Source organism: Pogoniulus pusillus, chromosome 3 (assembly GCF_015220805.1).
Source record: "Pogoniulus pusillus isolate bPogPus1 chromosome 3, bPogPus1.pri, whole genome shotgun sequence".
Lineage (NCBI taxonomy): Eukaryota > Metazoa > Chordata > Aves > Piciformes > Lybiidae > Pogoniulus > Pogoniulus pusillus.
In genome coordinates this window covers 17,409,884-17,422,736 of record NC_087266.1, presented here as the reverse complement: position 1 = coordinate 17,422,736, position 12,853 = coordinate 17,409,884, and the positions used below count along the sequence as shown (strand labels likewise).

The following is a 12,853-nucleotide window of genomic DNA, read 5'->3' as shown; positions in this document are numbered from 1 at the left end:
AAAGATGACATGTCTGCTTGCAGTCAGATGAAAGCCAGTCTCTCATTGTTACTTGACGAGTTGCCTCAGTTTGTATGTGCCTGCAGGACAAATTCAAAACGTGAAAAATAACAGTGAAAAGGAGGAAACTTTTAAAGAAACAGTTGAGACAGTTGCTTCATTTGGTTGACCTTCCTTGACATTTTATTTTATCCTGGTGACAGCTAGTTGTTCTTGGCTGGAACTAGACTCTACACTTGGCATTTGCTTGTTTTCATCTGCAAGGCAGCACAGAGTCTCAAGAGGATGGATGTGACTCCTTCTTTCTGCTATATTTATTTACATGCGTCAGCCAAAGTGTGGTAGAAGAACAAACAGTGCGTATTGTATTTACAGCTTAAAAACCAAAAAGTACAATATATCTCAAAGAGACTAAAATAACTACCTTGTCATAGGTGAGAGGAACTATGTGGTCTTACACCGATTTGGACACAAAGGAAAATAGGACTGTGGTGGATGTCATTCTGTAGCAATGAAGAGTTATCTGTTAGCATTGCTTGGATTACCTGGCATGGATATGAGTAGTTGCTGCTAGTGAGGACAGTTAGGTGATCCAAAGTGGTTTAAGAGCAGGTTAAACTGCAGCAAACTGTCTTCTTCAGAGAAAACAAGATACTCTGGGCACATTTGGTGCCATTTATCAGATGCAACTTAAAGTCACAAAATGTGAGAGAGCCAAGCACTGCATAGCAGTCATGAGGATCAGGCCAGATTCTTCTACAAGACACAAAATCACTTTGTTCATAAGTAATGCAAGCTAGGCCTGGAGGAAAGTGTAGTAGAAAGGGTTTAGGTAGACTTTTTTTCTGATGGTCAAGTGTTTAGAGAGTGGACTGTCCTGATGTTATTTTTTTGTTTTGGTGCATCTTCCTGTAAAGCAGCTGGTAATGGCTATTATTTGAAACAAGGTGCTGCTTTCTATACTTTGCTGTATCTGTGATTGCAGAATGGGTAGATGCCAGGGGGGGTTTATTTTGTGGATTCTGATCTATGGGCAGTCAGTACTCACATGTTCATTAATGTGAAATGAGTATTTGTATATTCCTTACTGGGATTCAACCTCTGTTTTCTTGCCGTACTAGGAATTACTGTAGAATAAGTGTCGGCAATGTATCAGTATTATCGCTGGTGGCCACTCTTCTTGATATAGTGACTGTGTTGGGTGAATCAGCCTATTCAACCGTGGTTTTTATCTAAGGGAGAAAGAAGCAGCCTTTTCTGCTCTCTTTTTGCTTGTTTTCTTTTTCTTTGTCTTTTTTTTCTTCCCTCCTGGATTCTTATTTGGGCTCAGCAGAATGGTCTGATTAGACAGGGCTGTTTCTCACACTGTTTTACTTCCATTTAACTGGCTGAGCATGGAGCCAAGGCTGAGGTGTTACAGAATATGCTTCATATATCAAGTGCATTTTTGGGGTATGGGGAATGCTCTCCAGATGCAGAGCACCAGTTTCCTCTCTTGTTTTACTGAGTTTGTGGCATAAAATCCAGGCAGATACTTAATCAATTGCTGCAACCTTTCCTTCAGAACAATTGCTGTGACTTGCTAAGTATTTATGCATAGTACACTGAAGCTCTTGTCTTAGGTCTTAGAATCATGAGTTGGAAGCAGTATTAAAATTTGTCTAGTTCCCGTCCCCCTGACATAGGAAGGAGTAATTTCCACTAGACCAGATTGTGCAAAGCCTCATCCAGTCTGACCTTGAACACTTCCAGGAAGGGGGCATCTGCAGCCTCTCTGCACAATCTGTTCCAGTGTCTCACCACCCGTGCAGTGAAGAGCTTCTTCCTACTACCTGTTCTAAATCCGATCTCTTTCAGTTTAAAGCCATTACTCCTTTCCTGCCACTATGTGTCCTTGTAAAAGGTGCCTTTCCAGCTTTCTTGTATACCTCCTTTAGGTAATGGAAGACTGTTATAAGCTCTCTAGAACCTTCTCCAGGCTGACCAAACCCAGTTCTCTCAGGCTGTTAGCAGGAGAGGTTTCCATTCCCTCTGATCATTTATGTGGCCCTTCTCTGGACCATCTCCAACAGTTCTGTGTGGGGAGGTGGTGGAGTCGTCGTCCCTGGGGCAGTTCAAGGCAAGGTTGGATGTGGCACTTGGTGCCATGGTCTAGCCTTGGGCACTGTGGTAAAGGGTTGGACTTGATGATCTGTGAGGTCTCTTCCAACCTTGGTGATACTGTGATACTGTGATACTCTGGGGGCCTCAACTGGATGTAGCACTCCAGATGGGGCCTCACCAGAGTGGAGTAGAATGACAGAATCACCTCCCTTGACCTGCCTAGGATATGGCTGGCAAAGATTCTGTTGGGAAAGAGCCAATAAAGCTGTGAAATTAGGACTTACTTAGGGGTTGAACCGTTAGTTCAACTACGTAGCTTGGAGTGTTTGAACTCAGAAGTACAGAAAACCTGAGACAAGGCAGTGTGCTCTAAAGTTTACTGTATGATTTTAGATAGGGTACTTTAGGTAGCAGCACTGCTTTCTTGATTTGAATCTTGAGGCATTGTTTCCAGTGTTCAGGTAGTTGTGGTGGCGTGTAAATGTTCGGCATCGTTATACGACTAGGGTGTGAGTGAAAGTCACTGAAACTTTTCAGCCTAGGGGCTTACATTTTTGATTGAACTGATAAAGCTAGTCAAAAGTCCAGTTAGAAACAATTGGAAATGTTATTGGGTAGATATTTTTTTCTTTATATATAAAGCAATTAATCTCTGCCAGAATACTGATTTTAGGAAGAAAGTGATGGAAAAGCAGGAGCTCAGAAGGTTTGCTTTAATATAGGCATTGCATTTTTTTGTACTGTGTCTTTCAAAGGTAATCAGTAACGTAGCTCATATTTCACATGACCTTCTAAGAAACCTTTTTCCTGTGAGATCCACATCTCTCTTTCACAGTATCACAGTATCACAGTATCACCAAGGTTGGAAGAGACCTCACAGATCATCAAGTCCAACCCTTTACCACAGTGCCCAAGGCTAGACCATGGCACCAAGTGCCACATTTTTTCCTGCGTTAGTGTCCCAGACTGGGACCCACTGAAACTGTGTTTAAGTTTAATTTTTGCCAGGGTGTGGGGAAGAGAAAATGTGAATATTTGGGGTGGTATAGTTGCATAATGGGGGGTGAGTTTTAGTTGCACTGAGTCTGTGTTAATTCAGAACAGGTTCCTATCCAAAGGTCTTAGTAGTAATAGATAAAAGCAGGAAGGAAAAGAACTGGTAAAGGTATACCAGGTATAGCAGTCAGGGGGTGAGGCAGAGAAATCTTTCCTGCCCTTTCTCACAAAGAATGGGAGTCATTAAAATGATGTGAGACCTGAGAAGGCAGCCCAGAAGTCATCAGCAGCACAAAACCAGAATGAGCACTGAATTGCTCTGCTTGGTTCTGTCTCTGTCATTGAGAAATGAACTCCACGTTGTAGACATAGCACTTTTTCCACAGACGCCCTGACTGTATGCAACAGAAGACCAAAACACTACGTGAAGAGAATGCTAAAGACCTGGCTCAGACCGACAGGAGCAAGGAGATTTGTCTGTCTTGCTGTGGCTGTGCTGGTGTCTCTTTTTCTACGTGCGTGTGTGTGTTTGCTGGAATGTAATTTGGTTTCTTGAGGCTCTTGTGCTATTAGTTATAGCTGAGGTGTTTCTCCAGGGAGCCACATAATTCTGTGTGGCAGCTGGATCTCAGAATTAGGTGTAGTTTTCTTGATCACTTTCTAATGTGCTGAGTCAATCAGGTTTCCAGATACTTAAACTACTTCTACCAAGTAGTTAGTTTTAATGAGGTTATGTAGAAAGGAAATATATAAAGGGAGGCAACATCAACCTGACTTCACCCATCTTTATTTAAGCTTACAAGAGAATTTATCTCTTGCAGATTTGCAGCACCATTACAAAGCAAGCCATTTATTTATTTTGCCCCTTGGTGATCTGTTCCAAACCACTGCATGAGGTAGATTTTATGAAACTGGTTGAAATGGTGGAGCTACCTGCTATCATGAAGGAGTGAGATAGCATATCAGTCTGTTATCCCATTCCCAAGAAGCTAGTACAGAGCTGCTGCAAACTCAGACAAATCACAGGTGTTGGTCAGATGTATTTTCCCCTTCCCTTACCCTCCTTTATGTTAGTCTTTTGCAATACTTCCCTTAGTCTAAAGGTTTGCATTACCCAGCATGCCCTAAAGAAGGGTGCTATGTGCTAGAAAGGCAGCTCACTTTTGCCTCTTTCTGTGTTTGCTGGGGTTCCAGTTGCAGTTACTAATACAACATTTCCTGGATTAAAATGAGAGTTGGATGCAATTAGTGTTTAAACAGACACAGTGAAAATCAGCACCTGAAATCCCTGTTAAAAATGCGAGTGGATTCTGAGCCCCAGTATGTAGGTGTCATTAGCTGTTCTGGGGCTCTTGTGAGCCACTGTCCACATCACAGAGAATGGTGAAAAAAGGGTTGGAGGGGGTGTGATGGTTTGGGTGTACCCCGCCCCCCCACACTTTAGAAATCACCCAGACTAGGCTCAGCCGGCTCTGGGAATATAAATGAAGCTTATATTTACAGCTAGCACAACATACAAGCAGATATTTACAGTACATACAGTTATAGACAGAAATATACAAGGTAAAAGTAATGCAGAAACACAACTCCCCTCCCAGAAACCTGAGTCCCCAGGAGGGGCTCTCAACCACCCTGCACCTTCCCCCTGCCCCTCTCAACCTTACCCCAGTCCTTAAGAAGAATAGAGGTTCAGCCAAGAGGTTATGAAACAAAGGTGAGTGGATGGTGAGGTTAGGGAGATGCAGCTCAGTCAGAAGCCCAAAGCAGAGTGCCACAAAATGGCGAGAGTGTTATCTAATGTTTTCGTTTCTTCTTCAGCAAGATTCTGAGGGGAGCAGACATCACCATCGTTTTCCTTTCACAGCCTATGATCTATTTTCTCTCACCAAAGCATTCTACCCTGCTTCAAACTAGCACAGGGGGGTTGGACTAGATGATCTCCTTGGGTCCCTTCCATCCCCTAATATCCTGTGATCCTGTGAAAGGCAGGGTTCTGGGAATGGTAGTCTGGAATAAAATCTGAGAAGCCAGTATCCTTTGGGTAAATATTTTAAAGATGTAGAACAACTTACTGAGAGTGCACTCCACTAAAAGGTGGAGTCAGTTGAATAGTCAGCTGTGCATTTGAGGTATATATGGCAAACTGGAGGGAGTTGGGGGCAAGGTACTTGGTTTGAAAAACTGGGAAAAACAGGTATAAGAAATGCTTGAGAAGTCTGTCAGAGTGATAGGAACCCTTAAGAATGTCGGTCCCTGAGAGATGCACTAGATTCTCTTTTCTACCACTGAATTAATTGACCTGTTTTTCTTCACTCTTCTGGAAGAGATGTGAGCAAGGACAATATCCTGTGCTGATCATCAAAACTAGAGATATGAACTGCAAAAGTTAAAGCATTCCAATTATGTTGTGAGTTTGGGTTTTTTTTTTTTTTTTGATGTTATGATTACATATTTAATTAGAGAAAAATAAACCCATTTAAAATTTAAGCATTCCTTTGAACTGTTTTCCATAAATGAAGCTTCATCACATCAAAGCTTCTCTGTGCTTCAGAATGTAGAAATTAGTTAGTAACAGAATTGAGCAAAGTTGGGTTTGGGGTCTCTGTCCCTTTTTTTCTGTACTCATAAAGAATCACAGGTTTATTTTCCAGTTGTAGGTTGACATTGCACCAATGAAATTAGTGCTTTTTGCTAGCTTGTTCTTTTCTAAGCTGTTAAAGCCACCCTATTTTGGTGTTTGAATGCATGTTCCCTGTAAGCTAGAACGTGCAGGAATGTGCTGATTATGATTCTTGTAAAATACCATGCAGAGATAATTCTAGTAAGGATGCTAAATTTGCTTGGCTTCAGCACCAGCCATATCTGTGGTGACTCTGTGTCCAGCCTTTATGTGTATATGCATAGCACCTATTGTAATGTTTACCTTTCAAGCCATTGTGCTGCTATGAGGCTAATTAGAATATTTTCTTGAGAGAAATCAAATCCTTAGCTGTGAGAAGAAAGAAACACAAGAGTTACTTATATCCCTCGTTTTTCTGCTGAGAAACACAACTAATAAAAAGTTGTGATGCTCCCTTCTCAGGTCTCAGTTCTTTTCCTTCTTTCTAGCAGTCTGGTCTCTGTGGTTGCCTCTGCCTTAGCTCTTTAATCCGACCTAACCTTTTTTCCTCTAACCTCCTTGTTGTCTTTTTTTGACATCTCACTTCAGATCTCTCCAGATATATCACATGAGATATATGTGGTTTGATCTGGCTATTTCTGAAGGGAGGGACAGAGGGGAGAGTGGGTGGAGGACGTTTGGGTTGGGAGCCCTCCTGGCTATCTGATTTCTGGGCAGGGTATTGTGTTTCTGTATTGCTTTTAACTTGTATATAACTGTATGTGTGTGTGTATATTTACAGCTTAGCACAATTTACAAGCATATATATATATAGCGCTTCATTCTTTAACTTCCAGCCAGCTGAGTCTAGTCTGGGGGGGTTCATTGTGTGTGGGGGTGGGTAACTCCCAAACCATCATAGTCATGTAAATTTTTAGCCTAATACACCAATTTTCTGTGCCCTCAAAGTGATCTATTTCAAGATACCCGTTTTCATTGCGAAACAGACTTTTTTTGCCTTGAATGTAGATTTGCTTTAATAAGTATGACAATAGAAGCAAGCTTGACTTTGTAATTATTTGATACAATTTAGATGCAAATGAGACTTCACATTCTGGCACTCAGGCCTTTGTTCGCATTCCCAGTTCATTGGATTTCATCAGCATACAGTGTAGTCCTTTTCAAGGTCATTTTGGGAGGGAGGATTGAGTTCCATTATCCAGCCTGCTTTTCCTAAAGTGCAGGGCCAAGGCAATTCTTTTTGGGAAAGCTTGTTGTCAGTGGAAGTTACAAGTACTCTCCCTCTTTCTGCCAGCAGTGAATTTGGTCCTTTGAGTTTTATTAAATACCGCATGCTAATGTCTTAATTGCAAAAGTCGATGAAGGCACTGGTAATGAGGCGTAGAATCTCTAACACGCAGGTTGTCTGCTAAATCCATTCCATGATGAGAGTAATTTAAAGACACTTCAGTTGGCTCCCAGTGTGAAATTATGGGGATTTATGTTTACTTCCAAGTAAACAAGAGTTTCTTTTTTTTTGTGTTCATAAGTAACACTATTCAGTCAGTGCTTCATGCACTGAGTAAATGCAGAGATGAGGCCAAGGAATAAATGGGAAGGAATGCTAGGATTCATCTTTTCAGGACTGTGTAGAGCTAATTGGCAGGAAAATATGTACATATTCACAGCACTGTTTTTGTGGAGGATTATCTTGGTTTGTCAGGTTGGCATTTTCACAGCCATTTCATTTATTTTAGACCAAAAGTCATGGACCTGACTAGAAAGCAGTTTACTTGGAAGCTTTCAGGAGTAACGACGAACACAATTCTAGTTTTCTTCAAAATTGTGATAGTAGATTGAAAGCTAAAATTATTTGAACTGATAGAATCATAGAATCAACCAGGTTGGAAGAGATCTCCAAGATCATCCAGTCCAACCTAGTACCCAGCCCTAACCAATCAACTAGACCATGGCACTAAGTGCCTCATCCAGTCTTTTCTTGAAGACCCCCAGGGACGGTGCCTCCACCACCTCCCTGGGCAGCCCATTCCAATGGGAAATCACTCTCTCTGTGAAGAACTTCTTCCTAATATCCAGCCTATACCTCCCCTGGCACAACTTGAGGCTGTGTCCCCTTGTTGAAGTTGAAAATTATAATGGAAAATAAATACATTTTCATTAATCATGGCAAAAGAGGTTTTAAATTCTAAAAGTACTGTTGTCTCCAGTTTGATTAAGCAGAACAAGTTATTTGCTTTTCTTATTGCATCAAAGATGGTTTAGTATTCTTTCTGTGTCAAATGCAATTAAATACTGTTAACAGTAATTATTTAGTGTTCTGAATCCATTCGTTGTTATCTTCTTGTTGCTGAGCATTGAGAACAAAAAAATAAATGTAATATTTTTATGCAAGCTGAGTTTGATGTGTGACTTGGTAGTGTGGCTCTGGCTTGAGTATGCAGTGTATGGTACACATGAAAATGAGGGTGCTGCATGCCTCAGTTTGTTCTTTAATAAGCATCTTTCTGGTTTTATTGGTTTTGTGCAAGCGTGTAAAAGACGTCTTCTAGATGCTTTTTCTTGCCGTCTCTGACCTGGGCACTGAGCAAGGTTCAAAGAGGAAAAACAGAAACATTTTATAAGGTGTCCAGAAATGGTTCCTAGGGTTCACTTCATTTGGACTGTACAGAACCTTGGAAAATTAATTTTCTGTGGGCTGTGTTACCAAGGGCAAAGAAGGCTGTAGCTGAGCATTTTCTTAGTTGTACTGAGGTGATGAAACCTGTGTGATTAATGAAGCTTTGTGACATACTTTTATCATACCACCAAAGTCACCAGGTTCTCATTTACAGATTCAGCTGCTGTGAGTTCAGTATCTGTCTGCTTCAAATATTTTTGGGTACAAATAGCCATTGAAAGCAAAATACTGAGATGTGGCCATTTCTCGTTTTGCTGGCTTCAAGATACTTAAAAGCCATTTTTAAAGGAAAAGTTAGATTGAAACCTCTTCTGTCTTAAGCTGGTTGAAAATCAAGGTGCTATAATGAGCTGTCTAATACTCAATCTGCTATCTTTATTTTAAATAAGTGTGCTAGTTTGAAGCAAGCTAGAATGTTTTGGTAACAGAACTAGATAACAGGCAGTGAAATCAAAACAATTGATGTCAACTTCTCTCACAGTTACGCTGAGAACTCTGGGAAGAAGAAAGACTTTTTCTCCATTTTGTCTCTCACTCTTGCTTTGGCCTTAGACCTGGTCACATCTCATTAACCCTGCTCCTACTAACCTTGCTCCCTAACCTCTTGGCTGCACCTCTCTTCTTCCTGAGAACTGGGGTAAGGTTGAGAGGGCCGGGGGGAGGTGTTGGGGTGGTTTGAGAGCCCCTCCTGGGGACTCAGGTTTCTGGGAGGGGAGTTGTGCTTTTGTATTGTTTATCCTTTGTATATTTCTGTATATAATTGTATATAACTGTAAATATTGTAAATAGCTGCTTGTAAATTCTGCTAGCTGTAAATAAATTGCTTCATCTATATTCCCAGAGGCCGTCTGAGTTAGCTGGGGCAAATACAAAGTGTGGGAGGGGCGGGGTAACCCCCAAACCATCACAATAAGCATCAAAGTTTTTCTGTCTATGCCTAGGAACATACATTCCTCCTGTTTAAGGCTATTTTCCTCTTGTTTTTCTTTTAAACTGAAATGTATTGCCTCAGTAGGAGATTATGATGATACTATTACTGTAAGCATCAAGTGAAAATCATTTCCAGTTTTGTAATTATCCACTCACGAAAAGCCTAATGAATCACTTTCTGTTATAGGTTGGCTGTGATCGCAGCAGAAACCTGGTGGATATTTGTGGTGAAAAAAATTTCCAGGCTTTTGTCTGTGATGCCTTGTCAGTGCCAATCCGCAGCGGTTCTTGTGATGCCTGCATCTCCATTGCTGTAATCCACCATTTCTCAACAACAGTAAGTCTCTCTCTGCTCCTCTCTACTGTTGTGTTGCTCATGAAGGAAAGAACAAAATGGGGAGAAATTGAAGGCTTATATTCAGTGTAAGCAGTTATCAGAGCAGACCAAAGCTGTTGTGCTGCTGCCACTTCTTAGACTTTCTCTTCACATTCTCCCTCTGTTTATCAGATGCCCCTGCTCCTCCTGGCACTTTAATCTAGGTGTTTGTGTTTCATTTTTTATCTGCTTACACTTAATGACACTGTAGAAGAGGACTCAGCTTTGAAAGTCAAGAGATATGTTATTTTTTCAGCTTGCATCTTGAGCAGATCTCATATTTTTTTCCCTCTGTGTCTTCATTGTTCATTTCTAAATGACAGGGATGCTACTCATGAGTCTGCTGTATCTCTAGGCTGTGTAAACTTATCCTGGCAGGAACTCTGTGATTGTACCAAGCTTCTAGACCGTGGAGCTGTAATCTTAGATGGGGCCCCCTGGTCTGTTCATGCCAGAAACAGAGCAAATATTTCTGAACCAAATATAAAAAAGTAAGAAGTAGTGTTGGAGAAGGCTGAGATATCTTTGAATGGTCAGAGGACCTGTGTTTGAGCCATATATTTGACTCCTTCAGTTGCAGGTTTAAGTCGTTTATCAATCAGGTATGGTAGATATTTGAATATGGGATTTTAGATGCTGAACAATCTCATTGAAGAGGTGTGTGTCATTTGCAGATGGACTGATATGTCCAACATTTTCAGATAGAAAGAGAATCAGAGAGTCATTTAGATTGGAAAAAGACCTTTAAGATCATCGAACCAAACTATAAACACTCCTAAGTCCACCAATAAATCATGTCCCTGAGTGCTGCATAGAATGATTTAGGTTGGAAGTGACATCAAAGATCATCCAGTTCCAAACCCCCTGCCATAGGCAGGGACACCTCCCACTAGAACTGATTGCTCAATGCCTCATCCAATCCAGCCTTCAACACCTCCAGGGAGGGAGCATCCAGAGTCTCCCTGGGCAACCTGTGCCTGTGTTTCTCCACCCTCACTGTAAAGAACCCTTTCCTAACATCTAGTTTGAATCTCCCCTCTTTCAGTTTAAACCCATTACGCCTTGTCCTGTCATTACAAGACCTTGTCAATAGTCACTCCACAGCCTTCCTGTAGGCCCCCTTCAGATACTGGAAAGCATTATAAGGTCTCCTCAAAGCCTTCTCTTCTCTATGGCAGAGGTGCTCCAGCCCTCTGATCATCTTCATGGCCCTCATCTGGACTTGCTCCAACAGTTTGATGTCCTTCTTGTGTTGAGGGCTCCAGAACTGTACACAGTACTCTGAGTGGGGTCTGATGAGAACAGAATAAAGGAAGAGAATCCCCTCCATTGCCCTGCTGGCCATGCTTCTCTTGATGCAGCTCAGGACACGATTGGATGTCTGGGCTGCACACGCACACTGCTGGCTCATGTTGAGCTTTTCATCAACCCCGGCCCCCAAGTCCTTTTTCTCAGGGCTGTTCTCCAGCCATTCGCCACCCAGCCTGTATCTGTGCTTGGGATTGTGCCAACCCAGGTACAGGGCCTTACACTTGGCCTTGGTAAATGTCATGAGATTGGCCTGGGCCCACCTTTCCAGCCTGTCCAGGTCCCTCTAGGTGGTATCTCTGCCCTCTAGCAAGTCAACTGTGCCACACAGCTTGGTGTCATCTGTAAACTTGCTGAGGATGCACTTGATTCCTCTGTCCATAACACTGACAAAGGTGTTAAACAGCAGTGGTCCCAGCACTGACTGCTGAGGAACGCCACTTGACATCTACATGTCTTTTGTCACTTGACAAAGACATCTACATGTCTTTTAAATACCTCCAGGGATGGTGACTCCCTGGGCAGCTTGACAACCCTTTTGGTGAAGAAATTGTGTTTCACTGAAAATTGTGTTTAGGAAAATGCCTTGGTTTGCACGTAGTGATGGATAATATAATGAATGAGAGCAAGCAGTGGAAAAAAATCTCTGACTTCTATTGTATGCAGGGAGGGACAGTAAGGAGGAATTGCTGTCATTCCATACACCTGTCTTTCTGTTCATGTGCTAGCTTTGTATTTTTGCTTTTCTTTTATAGGAGAGGAGACTGGCTGCTATCCGTGAACTAGCTCGCCTTCTAAGACCTGGTGGAACAGCTCTCATTTATGTCTGGGCAATGGAACAGACATACAAAAACCAGAAGTCTAAATACCTTAAGGAAAAGAATGGTAGTAAAGACAAAGAGGAGCAAATCAGTACTGACATGTCTCAGAGACCACTTAGTGATCAAATGCCTGATAGCAGCAGCCAAGACTTGGCCTGTTCTAGACAAGTCCTTAGTGACTCAAAGGACAAAGGCTGTGATGCCAAACCAGTAGCAGACTCTAGACTGCCTGTTCACACTAACAGAACCTCCTTTCACACTCAAGATTTGCTGGTTCCCTGGCACCTGAAAGGCTGCACTAAGCAGAAGGAGGAAAAAATAGATAAAGTGCTGTTACCACCTGGCTCCAAGGGATCACAAGAACTCAGCCCTGTTTTCCACCGCTATTATCATGTATTCTGTGAAGGTGAACTGGAAGCAGCATGCAGATCCTTGGATTGTGTGAGAGTTCAAAAGAGTTACTATGATCAAGGAAACTGGTGTGTGATTCTAGAAAAGTTATAGTCTGTGGTGTTTGCTCCACTATTTCTGGTGTATTGTTTGATTTTTACATTGTGAAAGGTATTTTGAATGCAAGCTGCAGCTATTATCTCATTTGAAAGAAAAGAGTAAAGATTGTTTATTGAGTCAGCAACAGTAATTAGCACTATGTATGTGTTTACAAAACAATGGCCAAACTCGTATACAGCCTCTGCAGAGTGTTTATTTTACACAGGGAAGAGAATTAAATGGGAAAATACTGGCCATGAAAACCAACACGGCCAATGCTCTACAAAGGACCTGATTCTCCGTTTTGTTGCACCAGTTTGTGCTGGTGTAGTGGCTTCCCTGCAGCCCACAGCTAGTTGGAATGGAGCTCTGGGCAGGAAAGGCAAAGCTGTTTGCTGTATAAAACTATCTGGCAGGAGGGAATGAATGGTATGTGAAGCAGATTAGCTGAGGGGTCAAAATGCCTGGTTTGGTCCTGCCTGGTTTGGTGTCTAAGAGTCACAGATCTCTTTCAGTTTGGATTTTTATTTCTC

At 41.9% G+C, this 12,853-nt stretch overlaps 1 protein-coding gene across 4 annotated transcripts in view; it reads left to right on the top strand.

Moving 5' to 3' along the window:
• Positions 1–12,519, top strand: part of ALKBH8 (alkB homolog 8, tRNA methyltransferase) — a 57,816-nt gene extending 45,297 nt beyond the window's left edge. For all 4 annotated transcript variants that reach the window (XM_064170971.1, XM_064170978.1, XM_064170987.1 and 1 more), the window contains 2 exons: positions 9,514–9,663; positions 11,766–12,519. In XM_064170971.1, coding sequence (XP_064027041.1) covers positions 9,514–9,663; positions 11,766–12,335 — 720 coding nt within the window. In that variant the 3' untranslated portion in view covers positions 12,336–12,519. The remainder of the gene's footprint in view (positions 1–9,513; positions 9,664–11,765) is intronic.
• The last annotated feature ends 334 nt before the right edge of the window (positions 12,520–12,853 follow it).